At 37.6% G+C, this 24,898-nt stretch overlaps 1 protein-coding gene across 20 annotated transcripts in view; it reads left to right on the top strand.

Moving 5' to 3' along the window:
* The window catches only part of TENM3 (teneurin transmembrane protein 3), a 502,889-nt gene that overhangs the window by 376,681 nt on the left and 101,310 nt on the right, over positions 1-24,898 (top strand). For all 20 annotated transcript variants that reach the window (XM_075500260.1, XM_075500278.1, XM_075500277.1 and 17 more), the window contains one exon: positions 18,754-18,876. In XM_075500260.1, the coding sequence (XP_075356375.1) occupies positions 18,754-18,876 (123 nt within the window). The remainder of the gene's footprint in view (positions 1-18,753; positions 18,877-24,898) is intronic.

Genomic DNA, 24,898 nt, shown 5'->3' with positions numbered 1-24,898 from the left:
ATTTTTTCATCTCTTTAATTATTTAATTTCATAAATGTTCGCTATAAATATTATATAATTTGAGGTTTAGGCAGTTAATGGGGACAGTGCTTGTCTGTGAGAAAAATGTCATTGACTTTAATAAGGGAACAGAACAGGCTCTTTTTGTGCTTGTAACTTCTTCTGCAGCTTTGTCCAGATTACAGATTTTTTCACCTCTAATACCATAAATGGTCTTCAAAGACTTTCTTTTAACTCATTTGTTAATTAGAAGTTTAAGTCACCACAGTTATGGAAATGTAACTGTAAGGTTCTGGTTTTTGGTATTGGTTGCACACGAGTTCAGAGTCTTAAGAAGTCAAGGAAAGAAAATAGAAAGAGGAGAGTCAATCTCTGCTTCCCTCCCTCTTTTTAAAATCAGTGTAAATTCATAATAAAGCCTAGAAGTCCTTATGATCCTTAAATCTTCATTGCCTTTGTTGAAACAGGCTTGCTGCATTTCAATACAAGGCACAGTGGAAGCTGTATAAAGCCTTTGAAGTAGGGCTGAAACTCCTGTGAACAGTGCAAGAAACTGGGCAGCTGGAGAAATTCCTCTCTGCCCCAGCAAAGCACAGCTCCCTGAGCACCCTCTCCACCTCAGCTGCCAGCCCCAAAGAGCAAAAGGCATATATGCTAATGTAGGGCTTGCCACTGCTGTCCAGCCCCTTTCAGTCATTGGATTTGTAGTTATTTTGTCCAAATGTGCACAGGCATATAAAGGTGTGCTTTAGAGTTAGGCTTTGACACTACATCTTTTTTAAAGTGGGATTGAAATAATCCCATTTACAAAACACATTAATTGTGCTCAGTCTCCATAATACTGCCTCATAAGTCATCAGAAGCAAACATCTGCTACTAAATAAGTACGTAAATATGAAAGAAGGAATTCAGTATGAAGTATCGCTGTCAAGAACTGGGAAAAACAGCCATACAGATAGTAAAATATTGGAGACCTGATTCTGAGCTGAGCTCTACACTTTGCTACCCCCAAGGAGCCAGATTACTTATGAATCTGAGGGGCACAAGAAGATAGCTGTACTGGATTATTTCTCCCACAGGCACATTAAGAAATATAAGCATGTCTAATGTGCCTCCATTCCTGTATTTGGGAAAAAGAGCCGAGCTTTCCAGTGAGTGAAAGCTTTCAGCTCCACACATCATTTATTCACATACCCTGTAAAAAAAAAAAAACAAATATAGCTGTACAACATTTCGTGGGCACACGCCAGCTCACGTCCTTGCTGAAATAAACAATACACAAGGGCCTTCCTCTGCCCATAGTCAATAGGGAGCTCTTTGCCTACTGGTGATATTACACATATTTCAGCTAACTCAGCAATCTAAATGTAAAATCCAGCACTCAGAGATGCTCTCTAGAGAATTTTGGGTCCATAAAACCATGAATGGATTACACTCATTCATATATGTGGTTTTCCCATCTCTACAGATGTAATATCAGAAATACTCTCCATTTAATAGGCCATCCAAGTATAAATCAGTGGAAATCATTAATGTAAGGTGGAAACGGTCCTTCATCTTGGTTAACCATTTCATAGCATAGGTATGAAAGGGAAATGACTGAGTAGGAAGTTAGTTATAACATAAAAAGATGGGAAGGACTGTGGTATTGTGTGACCTTTAGCATCCCGTGACATGCCTCTAACACAGTGGTCTGGCTTGTCTGCTGAGGTTTACAGTAGCTGAAGTGGCATGTCACATTTGTAAAGCCAGTTTGAGACATTTTGAACTTCACAGAGAGATATTGGCACAAGTGTGAAAATGCTACAGCCCTTGCTGCAAAATATGCCAGTACATGTTGATAAGGAACATAGTGTGGCTGATGTCCACTGTGTGACTGTGGCAGCTGCAGACTGAAGAACTAATAGGACTGCTTACCCAGTAAATGGTGGTGTAACCAGGCCCTTCTCAGAAAGGCAGAGAGATGAATGTGTCATGCCCCGGCTTATTTTAGTTGCAGTGGATATGGGGTAGAGAAAGTGACTTCAGATCCCACTGCTTCTGCTCAGGCAACATAAGGCAGAAGAGACAGTTTGCTAGACTTCATGTCTGCCTTTGCAGAACTGCTCAGTCAATTACAGCCTGAGGAAGGAGCTGCATCAAGAGTCTGGTCTGTCTTGCACTTCTTCCATCACTCTGACAGGAAAGACTCCTACATTTACAATGTCTACAAAGAGGAGGTGAGAGCAGAAGATGTCGGCATGGGGAGAGACCAGAGCAAACGCTGCATTGTAAGACCACTTATTGCAGTCTTGGGGGTCACAAGGAATTGAAAACGTTATTTCAGTCTACAGGAAAGAAAGTCTCACTTCTAGCCTCCCCGCATATTCCTGCTTTTCTAGCCCTCGTGGTCTCTCTCAACCATTTTGCAATGTACAAAACATTTAAGTTTACCATTGGTGTCAATAAGACCTGCTAATTTTTAGAGAAAATAGAAGTGAGTTGTGGAAAATGTTGGTCCTTTGTTTAGAGGTTTCATCTACTGTTAAATGGTTGAGAAACAAGGAATTAAGCAACAGAAACATGCAGGTGCTGAACCAAAAGATAGTGCAGCTCTAGTTTAGAGTAAAGGATTGAAAGAAAAGCTCCCTGAAATAATGGGTTAAAAAGATGGGGAATAAAGACTATAAACTGCCTCATTTTGGGATCAAGATTACACTGGAATTTCTTCAAGCTGCTCATTTGCTTAACTGCTATCCATAATCAGATTTGCAACCAAGGAAGAAAACGACCAATTTTTTTCCAACATGGACATTTTAGAATCTCTTTCCCTGTTTGGAAGGCTAGGAAGAGCACTATTAAATTTAAGCCATGAAAGAGTAAGAAATATGAAGTTGCCTTAGTTTGACCTCTTTCTATATACACATTAATAGTTTTACCCAAACTTTGTACAAGGAGTCTGAGTTAGAGCCAGAAATAGAGCCCAGCTTTACAATGTGCAAGACAAAACAGAACTTTATCCTTCTTCTCCCCATGGCTTACTGCCTCATTCAGCATCCATCATTTGCGGTGAATGAATGAAGGGAAAGTTTTGTAGAGCAACTCCTAGGTCAAACATGGGCATCAAATCAAGGTTTCGTATGTAACCTCCATCCTTCAGTTCTGCCTTTTGGGATCTTCTCTGTCGATGCTTGATTTTATTAAGGAGAGGAGTTTGTTCTTCTTGGGTGTGTTTTTCTTCTAACAGAAAAATCCACTGTTCAATTATAAAGAACTACATCAGTCAGGAGGAGTTGTTTCCAATATGTTGTTGCATAGGACAGACTCTGACCAGCTATATTAACAGACTTATTGGTACTATACTAATTATTTCTTCTTTAGTGTGGGTTCAACAACTGGATGAAATTAATGAGAATTTGGGGACATCGGGGCCCCTCTTTCTTCCCCAGGAATTGCTTTGGCAATTGATTGTCCATTGCCAGTGGCACTATCTTGACATTGTCTAAGTCAATACAAGAGGTTAGTGCCATTTTCACTGTGCCTGGAACCGAAGAGGTGAGCAGTTTTCCTCAGTCAGTGCTGGAATTGCACAATACCAGATTCAGTCAAGCTTGAAGAGTGGAACACTGAAAGATTGCATGCATCTGTCATGAATGTTGTCTTATGTCTACTAAATAGGTTTCTATTAACAGAAAACATTCTTTGAATACACAGTGAGACCTGACCTATTTAGTCAGGCCTCTGCTGTCCTGACTTCTTCACAACAGTCTGTCATACTTCCAAATCTGTTGAGCATTTTACCCTCTGTGTACCTTGGGATTGATCATTTTGTTAGCCTTAGTTCTGCAGCCAATGATCAGGACAACCATATACACCAGCCAGCCATTCTTTGTGATAAAGCAAATATTTAAATATCAGTGATGACAGAAGGACATCTCTTCTGTAGTGAAAAAAAAAAAAAGGAAAAAAGGAATTTTATTTAATTAAAAAGGCCACAGGACTATTTTTATCACTACTGCTTGCTGTGAACAGTTTAGCAAATCCATTTTGGACAGAAAAGAAAGCTAACATTTAGACTTAACAACTGAAACATCTTCTTGGAAAACATATATTGTGGTTTGTATTTCACTCTGTGAGAAACAGTAGAAAAACTGCTGTTCTGCTATGACACAGAGATGACCATACAGTCATAATGCAAATTGCAAATGAAATGTGAATGGAAAAGAGATACCAGACTTGAAAGCTGTGTTTGATAATTACAGATTACTCATATTTTCCACAATTGTATAAAAATAGATACATTGTGCTTATTCTGTGGTTATTATATTGTGCATTCAAGCTTTTTGTCCATCTGAAAATGTTACTGTTTTATCATCATCTCAAGATATTTAAAGTAAGCTGAAAATTTATATGCTAATAGATTTCTAATAATGGATAACTATCCTCAGAGTTGTCTCAAAAAATTATTAAGAATAATAACAGAGCAACTTAAGATAAGAGGTTTTAAGGTAGAAAGGGAAGAAGGAGGTGGCCAGGAAAAATAGCAAACAAGTTTCATCATTAGAGGAGACTGACACAGAATGATGCCGGGTATGAAAATTACAGCTGAGGGGCAATTAACTATCCTGCAGGTGAGTTTTAAGTAATCCTTAAAAATCAGAAAATTGTCTGTTTCTGCCGACTGAGGTTAACTTTCCATGTCTCCAGTGCTGTTTCCAAGTTTGTTGTCTGTGGTTCTCCCATATTACTCAGGATTTAGTGTGACAGCTGCTGGCATTCACATCTATTCCCAGATTGCAGAGGACCAGATGCCTTTCCTGTTGGGCTCAGTGGCAGAAGTCATAGTAGGACAGAACCACCCTCCCCAAAACTAATGGACTTATAACCGTGGCAATTATAGAACTGAATTTTTGTGACTAAAGCAATGACTAAATATACCTGTAATCAAAAGGAATCTATTTTATTTTATCAATAAAGAACAATATAATATTTCTTTTTGATTGCAATGGCAAGTTAATATTATTCTGCTGTTTGTAAAGCTCAATTACTGCCAGGAATGAGGAAAACAACTTAATTAATAATGCCATTTAAATGAACTTTTTATTACAATACCCAGCATAGGTATTGTAATTAACAGGCATGAGGGAGAATATAGTTTAGTTGCCATTAATCACCTTTAGTTTCATTATGTGTTTATAGAAACTGTTTTTCTCTTTGACCTACATTTAATTTTGAGTATTGTAATGCTATTGTCACTGAGAGCTTCATCAAGAACTTCTCTTTTTCTGCATTCTCTCCCCATTTCTGTCTGCTTCCCTAGATTGTGCTGGGACCTTAGCTATGACTGGAGCTTCACTGAGGTGTGTGGGTTGGAAATATATTCCCTGTCTGCAGATATGTGGCAGATTTTTAGTTTACCAGGTTTATGCTCTCACCCCATTTCTCTTTCCATCAAATTAGGGGCATTGAGGTACACTAATACATTTGTATATCTGATTCTAAAAAAAAAAATCAGAAATATTTTACCTTTCTTCTTGGTCTACTGTCATCATTTGAAGAAAGTGCTCTAAGATTGTACAGTTTACCAAATCCACATATCACAATGTATTCAAACTACCACCCAAAAATCTACAGCAGGGAAACTTCTCTTCTATGAACCTTTCTGAGAAAGCATATCAGCTATCTAAGCGTGGCTTCTTAGTGTTGTCTGATTGCACCAAGCGCTTAGGAGAACCACATCAATGTCTCGTGTTCTTGCTCAGTGTGTGCTTATATCTGGAGCTGTGAAGGGAGCCGGTGTCTCCAGAGCTATAGGAAGTACATCGCTCCTTGCAAAGTCACAGGCAACTTCTCATTTTAACAATCCGTGGGGCTTTTAGGAAAGGCTCTGGGTGTCTCTAGTGCATTTGGAGGCAGCAGCGGTGTTCCCTGTCATCCTTTCTTTTCCCAAGTTAAAGGTTTCTGTTATCAGTTCAGGATTGGTGGGAGTTGGAAGTGGCTGCCTCTCAAAGTAAGAGGCTGTGGATTAGGTTCATAGCGATGTCTTGCTTCTGTCCAGAATGGACGTTTCCAGGTCTTGCTCAGCTCCAAATGTCATGGGCAGCCAGCAGCTGGCTGCCTCTGATGGCAACGCTGTGTGGAGGGCTCTGCCTCTCCAGCGTGTGTGGCTCTGCTCTGCGCCTGTCAAAATCTGCTTGCCTGTTGTTTTAGACATCAGTGCCACGTGTTGCTCTTCTCTGACAGAAGAGCAGGTATGTGGTCTGACTACAAGGCAGGACCAAAGGGTGTGTAGGCTCTTCAGTTGGGCCTTCAGTGTGTGGTCATATACCTGGTGAATGCAGTACAGCACAATTATTTAGCAGGTAGAAGCCATCTCCTGAAATTTCTAAAGGATTTTAGCATCCTGAATGGACCTTAGGAAAGTCCTCGAAGTCTGAAGTACCAGTCTCCGAGTTCCATTTCAGTACTTCATAATCTTTAAAACCAGAACTATAAAAGCCAGATAATTGGTATTTGTAGGCCATGCCTTACTAACATCGGTTCAGGCAACTCCTTTCAGTCATTTCTGACATGTTCTTTGTAAACGGCAATATCCAGATACATATGTGACTGTCCATGCAATTTTTATGCTTTAACATTAAGCTTAATATTACAGCTAGTACTCCCATGACTTTCTGCATTGCAGAGATTTTCAGCTGTGTCTAACAGGACATAAATTTATTTTCCTTATCCCATAGCCATGACTTTTAGATCTCTGAGTTTCATGCAGTATTCACAGCATTGCTGATGAGCTCATCGTGCCTCATTAATGTGGAAATATTTTGTAAACAATAATGTAGTTTCTTATGTTTACCACATTCTTTCAAAACTGGGAGACAGAGAGAGAATGTCTAGTCAGAAGATGAAGTTGTTATGCTTCACCACATTATTGGGCTGAATTGGGCTGAAAATGTTTTTAACGTCTTTCATTGAAATGATACAAAATCTAAACATGTTGAACATCTGTGTCTTCAACCATGAACATTAAATACACTTTCTTGTCTTTTGCAAGAATACCATTATGGATAATGCCTTTAGCTGATGTTTTTTAAGCAAAGATCTTGTTGTTGTGTTTCAGACTAAATGCAAAGCATAATATAATATTTACTATTTCAGGAGTGTACGGTATTAATATTTGATTGGTGTTGTGGATGTCACATGCTGCTATTGTTAGTGGCACTGAGAGTAAAACATTCATTGAGAAAGATAATCCTCACACAGAAGGATGTAGGAACATGTAATTGGCAGTCAGGAGGTTAAAAGAGACTTGACAAGATTTCAAGGGATTAAAAAAGCTAATCTGTCAAGGAGCATACCCCACCTCTGCTCCAAAAAAGGCTTGTACTCTAATTAAGATTTATCACAAGGTTTTTGGCAATAGTCCTGTCACCCTTCCACTTTTGCCCAGTGGAGCAAATTGAAACTCAGTAATCCTGGCAATATAACAGGTGTAGTAATAAACTGCAAGAAGACATGATGCCATTGTCCATAGGTTCCACACTGTGTCATTCTGCCATCATACTGTGATGCAATATGATGGTTTTTCAGAATCTGGATGGTATTTCAGGAATAGTGAAATCTCCTGCAAGCACGTTAGGTAGAGATGTGGGCCCTTCTGCGCTCCTCCTGTAATCTTCTGGAAGACCCCCAAATAGTAGCAATTTTTCAGTCTAATGAGAAATGAAGTTAAATTACACCAGCTACTTTTTTTGGATAAATAGCAAGCTTAGAGTAATTTAGAGATGTAGTTCCTATTTTACCAATGGAGGTAAATGTGTAGTGTATTTTCATAGTGTGTAAGCATATGTAATACTTCAAATGTATGCTTATGTTTAAGAGATTTTGCAAAGCAGAAGTGAAATTACTCAGGTGATTACTCAAGTTGTTGTGGACACAGGATTACAGTCTTCTCTTCTTTGCTGGTAGTTTCCATTAATTTCTAACTCGTGTCTGTGAAGAAAGAAGCCAGCCCTTAGAGATGTGCTATCTGCTGTGATATGTGAATTATAATACATGTATTAAAAGTGGTAGTTTTGTGTATAAATTGCATCTTTTATAAATTGCATCTTTTCTGTAAATTGCAATCTTTTCTTGAATTTTTTCTATGAAGAAAACTGCTTCGTCTCTTTTTGAATGCTTAAAAAAATTCATGCTGTTAAAAATGTCTGATTTAGATGAGATTTTTGTAAACCTCTCCATACACAAGCACTTTAGAATAAAAAGGTCAAGTACATGTGTCCAAACTTTCTGTAAGCGATATCATTTGATGTTACATTTATGACTGAGATCGTAAGAACACATGGGTTTTCTATAGGTGTAATTACCCCACTGCAGTGATTAATTATGGATCAAAGTTAGGTGTCCTCTGAAGTAGACAGGAATCTTTAAATATGAGATCCTTCATTTTCACATGGATGCCATTTCAGACAACTTTATTCACAAAAACAACCAAAAAAAAGCTATCCCTTAGGAATCATCACCTATAACAGCATTTGTAGTTTTATAATCCAGAAAAAAAAATGTGTTACAACTGTTCAGATGATGTGGACATTTGCATTTGAAATGCTCGATTTTCCTCAATAATAAAAACAAGCAAATAAAACCAGAGTGTTTTTTCCAACATTTGATGAAATAGGATCATACAAAAGCATCTCTTTTAGTAACTATAGAAGGAATAATATAGGGGTGTAGGTATTGTAAATTAATATGAGCCGTTTGGAAAATTAGCTAGCTCCACAAACCTTTAAGTGAAGAAGCAGATATGTTTCCTGTGGTTTTTATTGAAAAATACTTCTAAGTTACCATTACTATGGTACAGAAAAAGTAGTATTTTTATTTCAATAATACTCCTCAAAAACTCTGAAACAACAACCAGCTGCATAGATTTAACACCCTTTGCTAACTACTAATTTACATGAGTTTCACAAGGTGTAACACAATAACTGGGTACAATAAATTTATCTTCACTTGTGAAAGCTCCAAACTCATCTGTTGTTTGATCTTCTCTTTCATCTTTGAAATGCCAAGTTTCACACCAGTTTTCATTAAGGCATTTTTGCTGGACAGTGAGTCCTCATTTGACTTGCTCCAAATCTTTTCACACTGCCAAGGAATAGTTCTTTATGTTTTCAACTTACTTGCCAGGTTTTTGGTCCCCAGCAGCTTCTTTTCTGTCTCTCTCCTGTTAGTAATCTCAAGTAGAGGTCATGATATGCACGTATCCACATGTTTGAAAAAGAGAGATACAATCCTTCTTGTTATTTCAATTCAGCCGGAGCCAAAACTAGAGGATAATTTCAAAACAGTCCTTATTACTTTCACACAGTAAAAGGAGTAGTTGGTTTTCTCCATCAATTTTATAAGTGACTGCTACTTTAGAGCTGAGACTGCCTATTCTTAATATCACCTGTAAGATTTTATAGTTCAATGTCATGGCTGATTTTATTTTAAGGGGGAAAAATCAATGTGAAATTGTAATCCTAACTTGTTTTTCCCAAGGCTTACATAACACTTAAAAAATACAAAGTGGCTTACAAACTGGCTTGCAAGCAGCAAATCACTGGCCTTACAAACAATTAACAGTAAGATTGTCTTTGTGTCATAGGTTCCTTTCATAAATCATATATGATAAATTAGTTTTTCTGTTTGCTTTTTATTAGTAGTATTTTTCATGTACCTACAGTATATCTTTGCTCACAGGAATAGTTTCATAAAAGCCACGTCTCACTTTAGTGAGGCCTCTGGAGGAACAGGGTGTGTTATCGAATGCACATAAAACACATTAATGACTGTATACTACAGAATGTTCCATCTAGTAGCCAGTCCCTCCTGTGTGTCTCTGGTGCAGACACACAGCTGCTTAGGCAGTCATGATTCCTGGTGATGTAGTGAGGAACTACGTCCCTGTGAGGAACTGAGCTAAAGCAGAGGGTGGTGGAGAGGTTTCAGTAGGGGGATGACTGCAATCACTGAGCTGACTCAAACCTTGGTTTTTTGAACCAAGGATTTGCACAAGATTGCTTATGCAGATAGCTAATGGCTTACAAGTTTATAGGTAAGGTAGAGTTGTGTAAAAAGGCCTCTTTGATAGTGAACTCAGCATGTCCATTCTGTTTTTAAATATGGAAGTAAGTGGAAATTCTGTGGTTTTGCAAGTTGATCTGCATGTAGTGGTTGGTTTATGCATCTACATAATTGCACAGTTCAGGTACGTGAGTGGTAATTATCATGGATAGATCTAAATCACCATGAAGAAGTTTTGTAAAGAGGTTATGGGTTATTTTGTTTTGGCCTCAATCACGTACCTTTGATCTACAAGTGGACCACTGTAATTGTGATATCATGAAGCCTAACAAACAGCAAAGGATTAGAAAACCTATATATTGACTTGCACATTCAATCAACTTGCATGTGATCTCAGCAGGAAATTCAAAACAAAAGCTAATTTATGGAAAAATATGTAGTTCTAATCACAGTTTAGCTCCGTGGGGTTCCAAATAACATACTACAATCTCTACATGCAGATGCTTTCATCTTACATTCCAGATTTGGTGACATTCCAAAAGTTCTTATCAAACCTTATTATCATCTTTTATTAAAGCTTATTACATTTCTCCTTATTGCATGTTTGCTGTAATATTCTGTCATTCTTAATATGGAATAAAAAAGCTTTGATCTTTGTTAGCCAGTCATGAGATGGAAATATGCAACACAAGTATTTCACTATATACTATAAAATCCCAGCTCGGTGTGTCCTTTGAACATCACATTAATTGGGCCCTGTTTCTTTTTCCTTTGGTTCTTAAATCTTTTCATCAGACTGCACTTCTCTATGCCATCAACATGCAAATAGGTTATGCATGATCATATAGTGCCATTTCATTATTATTATTATATCCCTCAAGAGATTTGTGGGGTTTTGTTGGGTTTGGGGGGGGGGGTGTTAGTAAATAAGGCTTTTGAACTGTAAAAATGGTTGGACCCATTCATTGATGCTCTTACCTAAGAAAGATGTTTCCAATGTGTTTTGAGACGTTACATCAGCATTGCTTTTCTTAACGCTTCTGTTTTATGAGGGCTGCGATCTAATGGATGTCGCCCTGAGCAAGACTTCTGTTGGAGTTGTGGAAGAAAACTAAAATACATAAGCACAAACCTGAGCCTCAGCTGTTTTCCAGAAAGCAAGTTTAAGGGAGGAAAGAGAAGGAGTTAAAGATCGAGAAGGAAGAGAGTAAAGAAATGCCTGAAGGAATACAGAGAAGTAATTATCCTGCAGTCTTAACCCAGTCTTGAAAAGCGTAAATCAGGGGAAATTTTTTTTCTCCCCCACAATACTTGACAACAAAATCATTGATTATGACTTTATTAGATAGAAACCCAAAATTTATGGAATGTTTCTCATGCCTTTGTATGAACTATAAGAGACAAAACAACCCTTGTCTCAAAGGAGTCAGCAATCTAATATGCACTTCCCCATCTTTTCTGTACCTGTAATGATTTTTCACCATCTTGTTAACTATGAACAACATTATCTGAAAAAAATAAGCTATGTTCAGGAGAAAGCCCAGGATAATACTAAATCTGAAAAAAGGCATAACAGATACATCTTATTTAAATAAGAGGCTACTGAATAATGATCTTTGTTTCTGTTTTAAGACATCTGGATTCTCCCTTAAGCTTTGAATGTGTCTCACATAATGCTGTTGACAGAATTAGACCATTGTTATATAAAAGTCCCTGGCTCAACAACTAAAATGAGACATCTAGCCATACAAGTTTTCAGGGGAATAAATGTTCCATTTTTGGGTGAAAGTAGTAAAAACAGTTACACTGAGACTATCACACATCTTTCTTAACAGTTCAAATGCAACAACACTTTAAAATGGCATATAATCATCTTTGATTAGTGGTCAAAGAAAGTAAGCTTATCCATAGTAGATAGCTGATATATCTTTGTTGCTATATTTTTTCTAGGCAATTTTTTCTGAAGTGTTTTGCAAATTCTTTGTTAAAAGGTTCCAAGAGAAAATGAGGAATAGAGTAGAAAGGTTGGATTTTTTTGCAGGTGAAACAGTAAAATCAATGGACCCATTCAACAGTTCAGGATAGAAGGAAAGAGACAACACTTTTTCAGTTACTGTATTGAACTGGATAGGTATCACTAAGTTTTTCATATAATGCTATACTGAAATGTTTTACATTCAGAATATAGGTTCAGAAACTTTTATATGATGCTCCTGGTGGCTAACCTTTTGAAGACGCTCAAAAGCATGTACTTTCAAGTTATTTTAAATTTAGAAATAACAGGCTTTTTGTTGATTTGAGAAAAACAGTAATAAATAAAGAACTTGTCTTTGTAACTTTTAATTCACTTTATTTAAAATTTTAATTAACTATTTTTAATTCACTATTTGATCTGCAGCAACATCCAAGGCATCCTATTATCTTAGAAAAAAGCAAATGAATGCAAATCACTGAGAGTTGATTTGCACATCTTCTGGTCCACTCCAGGTCCTTCAGAATAAAATAGGTTTAGATTCTAATTATAGCTGCGAGAAAAATATATGGGAGATAATTTTAAAAACCACTTCAATGTTCAAATATTTCATTTGAAAATGTATTGCCAACAGGGAGATGAACTAGAAGATAATCCTTCAACAAGATTGAGCAATAATTGCAATTTGCTTAGTTTAAATTATAATCTTTTTGCATTGCTTTAAATATAAATGATATTCACTTTTCCTTATGTGCAAGTGTGCATATATATTATTCTATTAATTCTGGGGAAGCAATTTTGTAAATCATGGTTTGAAAGCACCAGCGCCCAGAAATACGTAGCAGTAGCAGTCCTGGAAGATGAGTTCAATATCTTAGCAAGAAGCTCATCTTCAAGCACAGCTTCATGAATAATAAGAGTTGATTACCATACCTTGTAAAACGCATGGGAGAAAGGAAGGAGGGTCGCCGACATCATTCGGTTCCTCTTGCCAATTTCCCCACAGTGTCTACTTCTTTATGTTTATAGAACATACGCCATACGCCTTATCTCTCCAGAGGTCTTGGAGAGATGCTTGCTACTTAGAGATAGCCAGTGTTTTTTCTTTCTTCTGTCTAGTGTTAATTTTTCATCTGTCATTATTCTAAGAAGAGCTGGAGGAGCATTGGAAGTCCATTTCCCAATTCAGGCAACTCTGTTTCTGCTTCTGTTTACTTAAAAGAATCCTCCTATCTGTGAATTCTTGTTCCCCTGAAATGCAGTGTCACCTTTAGAGTTCTTTCACTGCAAAAACAAGTTTACCAAATTCAAAATGGAAGCTGTTGAATTACTGGCACTTGTAACCAGTACTTCAGAGACTTCAGACTCAAACTCAGTTACCCCTCCAGTTACTGTAGGGCTACTTCTGTGTACAAAGCCTCTGCTTATATGCATATAGTTTTGTTTGTTCATCCTTATCACCTGCATCTTTAATGCTTTCACTTGCACAGCTCATAGGGTGTTTGCTATGCCCTTTGTTTGTCATGTGAGCCTATTTGTCTCTTACTGTACTTGAAAAAAAGATGTGGTTGATCCTGGTGAGTTACGATAGAGACACCCTTGAATTTTGACCAGGACAATAAATTAGTTTCTCTGGTTTTTACTGCATATTGCTACTTTTTCCTACAAAGAAAAAAAAAATTCTTTCTTTCTGATAGCAATCATAAACCCCAGCATTGTATGTATACTCACATCTGTGTCCAAACTTTGTTTTCTGTTCAGAGCTACATCCTGGATACTGGAGGATGCTAACACCTGTCTAATTTCTTTATCAACTAGCTGTCCCTATCCTCTTACCATTCAAGTGTATGAGGAGAAGAAAAAAATCCAGACAAGCCCAGTTTTTGCTAAATGGAGAAACAGCTACGTAAATTGGTTTTCTGTTACAATTCTTTTTTGTGCCTCTCATAACTTTGGCAGAAGAGAGCTTTGAGCTAGTGAGCGAGGCAGCGAAGGGAAAGCACTCCCCAGTCAAATGCAGCAGGTAGTTGTCAGCTCTCACAGTTCTAGTTCTGCCACGTAGTTACATAAATTATCTGTCTCTCTTACCACCTACTAATAAAGGGACTGATTTCTTTTTGGCTTGCTGAAGAAAGTCTCGAAGAGGGTTTTGAAGTGATAATACAGTATGTTTGCTCAAGAACAAGTTCCTTGTAAAGAGAATGCATAAAGCACAGCAATACTAGCTTGAGAAAGGAGCATGGAAGCCAAATGGGCTGGCAACATTAAAAGAATGAAAGGGCCTTGATAGCAGCAACTTCTTCCTGAAGCAGGTTACTGTAAAATGTTTTACACAGTGTAAAGTAGTCATAATATTTTTTCAAGTATTTGCTGTGAAATAGATTCCTAGTTGCTATTTTAATTACTGAGTGGAAATGAAGGCCTTGTAGATTGATTACAAACCATAATAACTAGACCTCGATTATAGAGTGAAAGGTAAGATCAGCAAAGCTTGAAAAAGCAGTTTAAAGTGGTACAGAAACCCTTCAGTGAACCGTGTGGGACAGATGGTAAGATTACCTGATAGCCTGTAACAAATTATAGCATTTTTGTGTTAACATCAATGCTGCTGTAGGTATAAATGCACTCCTTTAATCTGAGCTCTGAATCTTTTGAATATCCCAGTCCATTTGGCGTGTTCTGCGTTGCAGAAACATAAAGGGAGTAGGCAAAAGCCCAACTGTTAGTTTGGTTACTGCTTGTATGTTTGAGGTTTGTTCTGGAGAATTCAGCCATATCCACCAGCACCACCCAGATGCTGGTGCTGTGTTCATGCCAAGAGCGGCACAGATCCTAGAGGACTTTTTCCTCTCTGCTGCCTCTCCTTCCCACTCTGTTAGAGGGAACAGAGTCCTCACCATTTAAATTATCACCGCACTCTAAAGGCTGCCCGTAATGCTGATAATTTGGCAAGTAGCAGTACAAATACCACCTTACACAAGTCTGTCAGTCCCAAGGTAAAATGCTATCATAACTCCAGCAAGTGAAGAAGATCTGTTGGTAGCTAGAGATTACTTTGCAGAATAGAGACGGGGACTGAAACAGCAGAATAGGCAGAGGATATAATCATCTGTTTGCTTAAAAAGTCATGCTGTTCCACGATGGGGGCAATCATCCCAGTCTTGATACAAGTAAAAGGAGGCTTTTGTTACGGTTTGTGGGCACATTTGGAGTTGTGACAAACCATCTTTTCTCCCATCCCCTGAGGGTTCATCCATGCTTGCAGCTGTGGGTTGTTTGGATTGAGTTGTTGTGGTCCATGACCACAACCATCACAAGCTGCGTGCCTTCTGATTAGAGGCATCTGGCATTCTCAGACAAGTCCTTGCTGCCATCAAAGATATGCCAGTATTGAAAGTTGTTCCAGTGTTAGTACCCTCATAGATTTGGCAGACTCAGAACTAGTTACTCTAGGAAGGGTCTCTTGTCTTCATTGTCATTGTCTAACACCCAATAAATGCCAAATTGAATGGGAATAAACCAGACCTGACAGGCAATATCCAATCAAAAAATCAAGAAACTCCTTTACATTAGGTCTGGGACTAAAACAGCAGCTGAGAATAGACAAATATATTTTGCTTTGTATGTTTTTGCTTTAATTTTGCTTCCTATATTAAATTCTTTATAGAAAGAAGTAAACCTACCATTTCTCTGAACATAATAGAAACAGAGAAGGGGATTGAACTCTTACATCCCCATCCCAAAGGTGGAAGAAAGTCTTCATCCTTTTCTAGGCCTGAGGAAATCAAACAAACATACACACCACTGCAGTCTGCCTGCATCATTCCTCCTCTGGAAATTCAGAACTAGTTCATAACATTTGACTTGAAGGTCTCAGACCCCTCACTGAGGTGTGCTCTCAGTGTGCAGTTACCAGTACCAGGTCCTGCTTATCAGACTCCTGGGGGCATCAAGAATTTTTAACAGGTGCCTCGCTGTTCTTATAGCACTGATAAGGGCTTAAAGTTTGCTTTTATATAGATGGCTGGCTGAGAAGAGACCAATCTTAATCGACAAAATAGTTCCTGAACTTGTCTTAATCAGTCAGTTTACCATGTTCTTGAAGTTCCCCATCTCTAAAGAAATTGTGCCTTATATTTTGATCCTGTATCAACAAGCTTAATTCTTTCATGTTGTTCTCATATGTTTGTAGTGAAAGGAAAATTCTCTAAATTCCATAGTGCTGTCTCAGAGAGATTACATAGTTGAATTATTTAGTGTATTAGTACACACTGTAAGTTTTGGGTTGTCATTGGAGTTGTCAAGCAACATTTTTGGTCTGCTTCAAAAATATTCTGATAATCACAATCTGTGAAACAGCTGCATGTATCCATCTGTTCATTTTTATTAAGCATTGTTTATTGAACTTGGTGCTAGTTCAGTGTCAAAGTTGAGAGAGCAATACTATTTTTGAGGGAAAGAACTATTACTCACTATCTTTGACAGTGATCTACAGTGGGACTCACATCAGTACAAACACAAAGAAAAGGTAATTGTCACTCACCTTGTAGTAACTATGGTTCTTTGAGATGTAATCAATATAGATCCCACAGTCCTTGCCTTTGAAGACTTCAAATTCCAGCTGGTTTGAATTATGAGGGAAAAGCTAGAAGGTCATGTCAGAGCTTCCCCTTCTGATCTCCCAGTGGAGCATGAAGAGGCACAGGGCATGTACATAGCACCACCAGACAGAGCTGTTAATGATGTTCTAAGCTCATGGGTTTGGAAGGGATGCATTTCTGGAGTTACAAAATTAATGTCATTTTCTTTTTTTCTCCTGAAGATTATTAAAAGTGATAAGAAGCCAGCAAAGTTAGGAGAGGTGATTTAGACCTCCAGACTGAAGACAAGAAATGTACTGGGTTTGAATCATGAAATATTCAGCTATTTGCAGTTTTTCATTGCTGCCAGTGAAGTGAACTAGTATAACTGATAGTAGAGTTTGACCCTAGGGATTTTGATGAAATATATTAAAACAGATACAATCATCAGATGATTAATACATAAATAAGAATTTCAGCTGAGGTAGGGCCAAAATAATAATGGCTAATTCTAGTGATGTGCCAAAAATGGTGGAGGTCAGATTTATGGTTTAACAAGAGATGAGAGGGGAAAAAAGAAATAAGGTTTTAGGGTCAAGGAACATTCTACATTATCAGGCTTTGACAGGCAATTTAAGGTCTGAGAAAGAAGAGTAGTAGTAGAGGCAGAGACTTGGAACAAAGAGAATATGTCATCTGTAGTGAGGATTTCAGTCTTTGAAACATTCAGTAATAGGTCTTTGGTCGCATTCTGTTTTTTTGTTTTGTTGATGGTAAGGGGGAGGGTTTAAGGCAAAGACCTGGCAGAGAAGGTCTTAATTCTGCAGTGTTCACTGTCTCCCTGAGTAAACTTCCACTGATGCCTGTTCGTCTTAAGTAAGGGTTGCCATGGTCAATACAGAGAGATTGAAAGATCAGAGATGAAACCAAAAGGGATGAAGAATTGTTTGTCATTTGGATAGAAGGAATGAATAAATTAATAACATCAACTATAGTAGTGATCTGTTTCAGAGACAGAAGGAGCAGAAGCAACAAGATACAGTGAATTATCTTCCTTATATTTTGCACTAATAGTTTCAATACATTATTACAGAATTTTTTTCAAGTGTATTTTTATTCCCCAGTAGCACTGAAAGACTATTTTAGCTTTGGAGGTAACTGCTGTCGTAGAATGAGCAAACCCATGATATACCAAATGCAAATTAGAGTAATTACAATAAAATTAATTATGTTGGTATCATAGAGTTATTGGAAGAGAAGGAAATACACCACAGATAGCAAGAAATTGCATATGGTATGTGTATCACAGTATAGCATTAAGGTGATTTTATTTTTCAACGTTTTTGCTCTAAAAGTTTAGATGGGGTGTTCATTCATTAATCCCTGGTGATATCAAGGTTCCTTAAGTAATTCCCCCTAACACCATGGAAGGCTGACTTTGATTTCATAATCAGCTAAACTTTTTAACATGGTATCACCTTTCTAATAAACGTGGTTGTGGGGAATTAAGTAGTTCCGAAACCTAGCTTATGCATTATCATTATCAGAGCAAAGTGCCCCAGTGTCTCCAGCTCTGCTAATGGTCTTGGCCTCGTTCTGTAGAATTGCGTGGGGAATGGGCACGTAACTGGAGCTTGCGCAGGGTGTTGGTGACAGCATGAAAAGGAGTGTTCATGTCTTAGGTTAGCCCTGCAACACCCACAGCACCCTCCTTCCTCTCCTCTTGCGTTGTGTCTTTTCCCTTTCTGGCTAACCAGAACAGATCCATCTGCTAGTGAAATCATTTATTTTAGTAGGTCATTTAGGAGCTCATTTAAATGATTTGTCTCTTCAGAAGGATCAAAAATGAAAAAAGAGAAAAGGACATAATTACTGCCTATCCTTTTGAACACTGATTTGGGACCAGTAAAAGACTCAAAATGAGACTGGTGAGCTTTCTGTCAACTGTGTTCACCGAAAGCACTGTATCATTAAAGGACAGTGGTAGTAATTGCTTAGTGCCATTGCTAAGTTGAACTATTAGTCTGTGAATGCTTGTTCCTGTAATTTAATTTTTTAATGTATGAGTTGCTATTCCGCTGCAAAGTGTGGAAAGCCGTTATTTGTGCAATTTGTCATTGTGGCTAAGAGCATCAAATAACCTGTATCCTTTACCACCAGCAATGCATCTGTTTGGCCTCAACTGGCAGTTGCAGCAAACTGAAAATGATACATTTGAGAATGGAAAAGTGAATTCTGATACTGTGCCAACACATCCTGTAACAGTACCTGCTGGAGAAAATGGTAAGTGAAACAGGCACCAATTTCTCTCCTTCTTTCGGAGCATTTCCTTTCTTTGTGTCTTATTTACATCACCAGACTTTAATGCTTTTCCTCCAAAACTCTACATTTAATGGAAGTACAGAGCATTTGTAAGTAATAGTAATTTTAGATAGACATGTAGATATTAAACAGGAGTTGTATTTCAATTGAAAAGAGCGCACCGTTCCTCCTACCTAGCATGTGAAGGGAGTGATGAATCCTGGGTGATAATGTTGATCTTACTAGGAAAGCTGGCTGTCAAGCAAAATTCATTATGGGAATTTATATGTAATATTTGATGAGGATAGAAAAGCTCTCATCACATCCAGAGAAGCAGAACCTCTGCTTACTCTAAAATCTTTGATAATGTAATGATTGTTGTGGGGTCCTCAGAGGTGGCAGGATGGTGCTGAGGCTGGCTCAGACCATCCTGCCTGAGGGGCTGGGGTGGCTGGGGTCTTGTGCTGCAGAAATGGCCACAACAAAGCCAGGGAGCCCAAGGTGACAGGACACACCATTTCATAAGGGCGGCCTGATACCAAGATGCGATCTTTGGGAATCACAACATCTCTAGATAGTTTTCAGACAAAAGCCTAGTCTGTGACAAAGGGGGACATAATCTCTTTTTCTGAAGAGCTGGAACCCGAAGAGGGACTTCAGGCAGGTTTTTCATATTTCCAAAGCTTCGTCTCTTAGCTGTGTTTAGAAGGCAACTCATGATCAAGGAGCTTCCTATGGCATGATGACCTCGCTATGGAATGACTTGTGTTTTTCTCTACAGATGATGATGTTTTCTTCCTTTTTTTAAGTTTCTCTTTGAAATTTAATAGGTCATGTATAATATGTTCATTTGTTTTCTCAAAGTCTCTAGCATACAATACTGAGTCTGAATCATCCAACCAATATATAAAGTAAAAACAAAAAAACACCCCAAAACTTTATTAATTTTGTTGTAGGAACTTTCAAAATACAAACCACATAAAGGGATTATTTTTTATCGACCTTTTTCCATGTTGCCCTTTAAGATTCTCAAAACATTTAAGAGCCTGTGCACTTTTGGCTAACAGAGGCTTTAAAATCAATAGTTTTTGAATGGAAGACTTGATTTAAATGGTTGATGAATGCGGTGTTTGCTTCATTACACAAAAATCCATTTTTCCTTTCACAAGGTAGAGCTGACCTCCTTACCACTGAGGAGGAGGAAGCCTCTGCCAGCAGTTGACATCTTGAAAATTTTTCAAGTTATCACAGCTCCAAGTTACAGAAAAGATACAGCTCAGTTCATTCTTTTTGTCATCTTTGTAAGCATATGAAACTTCTCCAGTAGGACTTTTTCTTTTAGCATTTCCTTTACCCTACTGCTTTTTTCTTGCACTTAGATATTCATTATCTCTTTCTGTGTTCTTACTTGTTTTGAATGAATAGCAAAAAGCTACTGTATGGTTAATGAATATTGATGCTGCAGTGACAGTTCATCATCCTACTGTCTTCTGTCCTGAGGAGCCAATATACTTTCTTGTATAAAGTATATACATATTTTTGTAAATATTTTATAAATACAAATTGTTCTTTTTCCCATGATAATTTTTGTATTTTTTTACAAATTAAAACCTGTTATGCTTTGCCTCAAAAATAAAAAGAAATAACAAATATATCAAATCCCATTTCTCCTTGCTTATGTCCCTAAATACTGTACAAGAGAACAGGGTTAATTCCATCCACTGTTAAAATGCTGTCCTCTGCAGAATATGGTAAGTGGTCATTTGTCAGCATACATCAATACTAAACAACAGACAGACCAGAGAATACAAATTTTAAACCACAAAAGGAAAGTTAAGCAGAAGGGAAAGTGTGATGACTAGATATGAAATTTAAGGAGGGAGCTCCTGTGCTATCGTTACTGAAAACTGTAAGGAAGAATCGATAAAGCCTTGGTTTGCATACTTGGACAGCTGTACAACTTTCAGTACTGTCTCTCTTTAGCCCCCTGGTAATATCCTGATACTCTGATTTAGATGGGAGAAATTCCCAGTGTTGTATGGGCCAGGCATTTTCCTTGACTCACTCTCATCTAAACTTCGGATAATCCTGGGCCTGCTTTGGTCAGAAAATCATAGCCCACCCTAGATCCCAAGTATTCATTTGCCATTCAGAAGTACAGGTACTTTGTGTGATGAATTAGCAAAGCTTAAACTTGAAAATGCATACTTATGACCTCTGAAGAAAATTCAGATGTGGTTTACCTAGAAATAGCTAGTTATAAATTGACAGTAAAAGCATGTTAAATCATCCTTAAATGCAAATCCTTTGTTAAGTGAAGCTTGAATCTCTGAACAAGCCTTTTCCAAAGGTTTTTTGTTTGTTTCTTTTGTGGATTTTTTTTCTTCTCCCGGTGCTTCTGTCTGTATGAACAGTAAACTGCTGGCAACATGTCACCTGCTTATCTAGACAGGCATGATTCAGGGCTGCATAAGGTGGCATAAGAATGTGTGTTTTCTGTGGATATGATGAATTTTATAGGCCACTTCAGTTTAGGTTCTCCAAAGTAATTTGCAAGCCATGCTTAATCAAATACAAACATTTCCTTGAGGTGCATCAGTGCTTTGTCTGTTTTTATAACTAGGCGATAGAAAAGAAAGGTTAAAAAACAGAGCTTGTTTAACCATTGTGTTCTAGCAGGTGGTCACATCTCACATGTTGCTGGCTTTATTTTATGTCATGTAAAATCTATGTGCAATTCAGAAATCCCTTATGATAATGTATGCTTAATGGCAGATTTTTAAAAAATGCAAGAGAGGAAAAAAGTGAATGGGAAAAGGGGCATTTCTTTTGGCTTACTTAGATGCACTTTTTGAGATTATACTCATTAAAATACATTATACTTGCTTTAACTGATACGTATTGAGCTTTTTTGTTTTGTTTATAGTATCTCATGTTAATTAAAGGTATAGTAACTTCTTAATGAGATGTTACCTTGGGTTTTTTTTCTAAAAAGGTATGTTTTTAAGGAGGATTTTGATTTCATTTCTTGAAACAGTTGTTGCAGAAGGATACGTAGCAGATGTCTCACAGAAAAAGATCTGAATACAAGGTTATTCAATGGAATGGGAGAACATGCTATTGACTGTCTGTAAATCCAGCCTTGCAACCTAATATTCTAATTAGTACTGGCTTTGAAGGATGGAAAATGGTATTATGTGTGACACTATACAGCAATTATTGTTGAGCATTTTTGTGTTTTGGTTGTGCATTCATTTTTATTCTGTGTTATAGTTACGCAGTTATTCACAGTGTATCTTGTATTTTAATCTATAGGATGTTTGCAAATAAGGAGAGGGTGTTTGGCTTCATGTCATTTTAGTGATATTTGTGAATTATTTTTCTTGTATAATAATTAAATATTGTTTATTACTTTAAATATTTGTTTAGCTCAGGATTTTGTCCACCCTAACCTCAGACAGTCGAAATACAATTCACAAATACTAAATATAACAAATATTTTACCTATTAATTAGCCATAATGCATTGAATTATTGGTATCACAAATGCATCATATAATGATTGTATATATTAGTATGTGATATAGAAAATGTATTTTGTAAATTAAATAATAGTATATCTAGCAATATAAGTACAAATCATGATATAAATATTATTTACCTATAAATATTTATGTGTATTGGTATTATTGTCTTTTGGGGAGGGTCTGTGAAAGAAGGGTAGGAAGAAGTATAGTGGGTATTTTAAGACATTTTGTGGGTAGGAAGAAGTATAGTGAAAGAGAATATATTCAGGAGGGTTAGGTATTTTAAAATTTCGTTTCTTATTTGGACTGTTATGTCATTATGGAATTGCGTGAATGAACGTGACATTTCATATTTTGATTTAAAGCTGTGTATAAGAACTGTTACTGTTCAGAAAGTGAAGAGGAAATTATGACACTACCAAGATTTTTCTTATGCCCATTGAGATACAACACGGAACAAAGAAGAATTAATGCCCTATTCTTAGGAGGGCAAACAACTAGTGATGATTTTAAGAGAGGTTGTGTGGCAGTAAAGGGACATCTGGCTGCAGGGTAAAACTATCTCTTTTTTTGGTGAAGAAAATGGGAGTCCATAGGACCATTATCTGCTAAGGATAAGTGTTGAAGCCCAGTAATAGGCATTCCGGGCAAGCTGGTCGAAATGTTTGATAATGTGCACCTGCTCAAGCTGTCTAGTTCATCTTTTCAGTAGTAAGAGGTAGCTGATTTTCATTTCAGATGTAGAAATAGGGGAAGCTGCAGATCAATACTGCAAACAAGTGTTTATTGTTTAGTGATTACCAGTCATCAGTGTGTGAATTTATTCGACACAACATGCTTAAATTTGAAGGAAGTGGTAAGAAACAAATGCTTAAATGAACCGAAACAGTGAATACAGATCCATCTTCTAGAATAACATATGAATATTGTGAAAGGTTAAGTCCAAAGTTAGAAAAGCATCAGACTCATCCTGAAAAGTGTAAAAAAAATGATTTCTCCAAGATCAGATATTTCACTGTCCTTTCTCAGCAGAACACTGATCAATATGATGATCCTGTGAGACATTTTCAGTGACTGCAACACCCTTGTGGCACAGCTCTGATGACGATACAAGCCCCCACTCAAGGCCTCTCAGTAGTGCTTCTGTACCTGTTTAATTCAGCAGCAGTCTCTGTTCATCTTGGATGCACAAAAAGTGGCAAGGATCAATCTGTGACCTCACCTGACATTTCAGATTTTAATCTAGTTTTTTAAAGTCTAAATGTTTGCAAAAAGGTTGTGTCAGTTTGTTCCATCAAATGATGAATAATGTAGAATTTGAACATAACAGACACGGCAGCAACAGAACGTTGTCAGTTCTTCAGAACACTTGTACGCAAAACAAGTCAGCATCACTTGAACACGCTTATCACCTTCAGATGGGTTTAGTTCGATCTTTATAATAGACTAGCTGCTGAAAAAAAGAGTATAAATCAGTAAAAACACAGCAGACTGTAATATTGTAACGACAGTTCCATTTTTCTTTATATTGCTCCACTTAAGGCTCACCTTGATGTGCCAGCTGCTTAAATGCGGCATTACTTGCTTGCTCCAGAGTTGACATGTGTTGGTAAGCAAGTTCTTATACACATCTTTGCATCTTAGTCTAGATTTGACAGCGCTGATTCCATTGGATTGAAGTAGGCTTTGACCCTGGCACCAGCTTCCAAGACTGCCTACGTCCAGCCGCACAGCATGGAGTTAGTGCCTGAACATCAGATCTGAGACTTTGGCCTCAAACAGACTTGATGCAAACTCATCTAAACCATCCCAGATTTTAAAGTGGGGTGGTGACGGTTTGTGCAAACCACTTCTTCAGTGCATCAGTCTTAGTAGTTCTGTTTCCTACAAATCTCACAGGTAGAAGACACTACCACAACTATACCACAGTTTGTTTGCTCATGAGCTTTGAGAAAGGCTTGTAAGCTTTGCCAGATTTAGCGGGTGCCTGTGCAGTACAACCAGGGGCAATGTGGAGATCTCAGAACTACCACAGACCTGTGCTGTCCATAGCGTTCAGCCCAGCGTCTTGCAGGGTCATCAGCTTGTTCTGGAACAGTTTTACTCCTTTCATTTATTTGATGGTGCTTCACTGGGGTGGCACAGAGCCTTGCAGATTGGATGATATTGTTCTGTACTCGAGCTGCGGTATAGATTCAGTCTCTGTTGCCTGGACTTACCCACTTGAAGAAAAAGTTTGTTGGGGGTATCTAAACTTTATGATTTATTTTCTTCCTTTTTAATACCTCAACCAGTAGTCCAGCTTTTTGGTGTTAGCATTTGACATCATGTGTGTTTTCCATGTTAGCATCTTCTTTGCTTCTTCTGAGCATTTCCAAGCTGGCCTCCTAAGGCTAACTGATAGTTGCACAAACGCTTTATAGAGAAAAATCATTAATGCCCTTCAGTGCTATGTTCTTATTCCTAGTAATTGGCCAT

Source organism: Mycteria americana, chromosome 4 (genome assembly GCF_035582795.1).
Source record: "Mycteria americana isolate JAX WOST 10 ecotype Jacksonville Zoo and Gardens chromosome 4, USCA_MyAme_1.0, whole genome shotgun sequence".
NCBI classification, from domain to species: domain Eukaryota; kingdom Metazoa; phylum Chordata; class Aves; order Ciconiiformes; family Ciconiidae; genus Mycteria; species Mycteria americana.
Note: the sequence above shows the minus strand (reverse complement) of the source record. Positions and strands in the feature narration are given on the sequence as shown.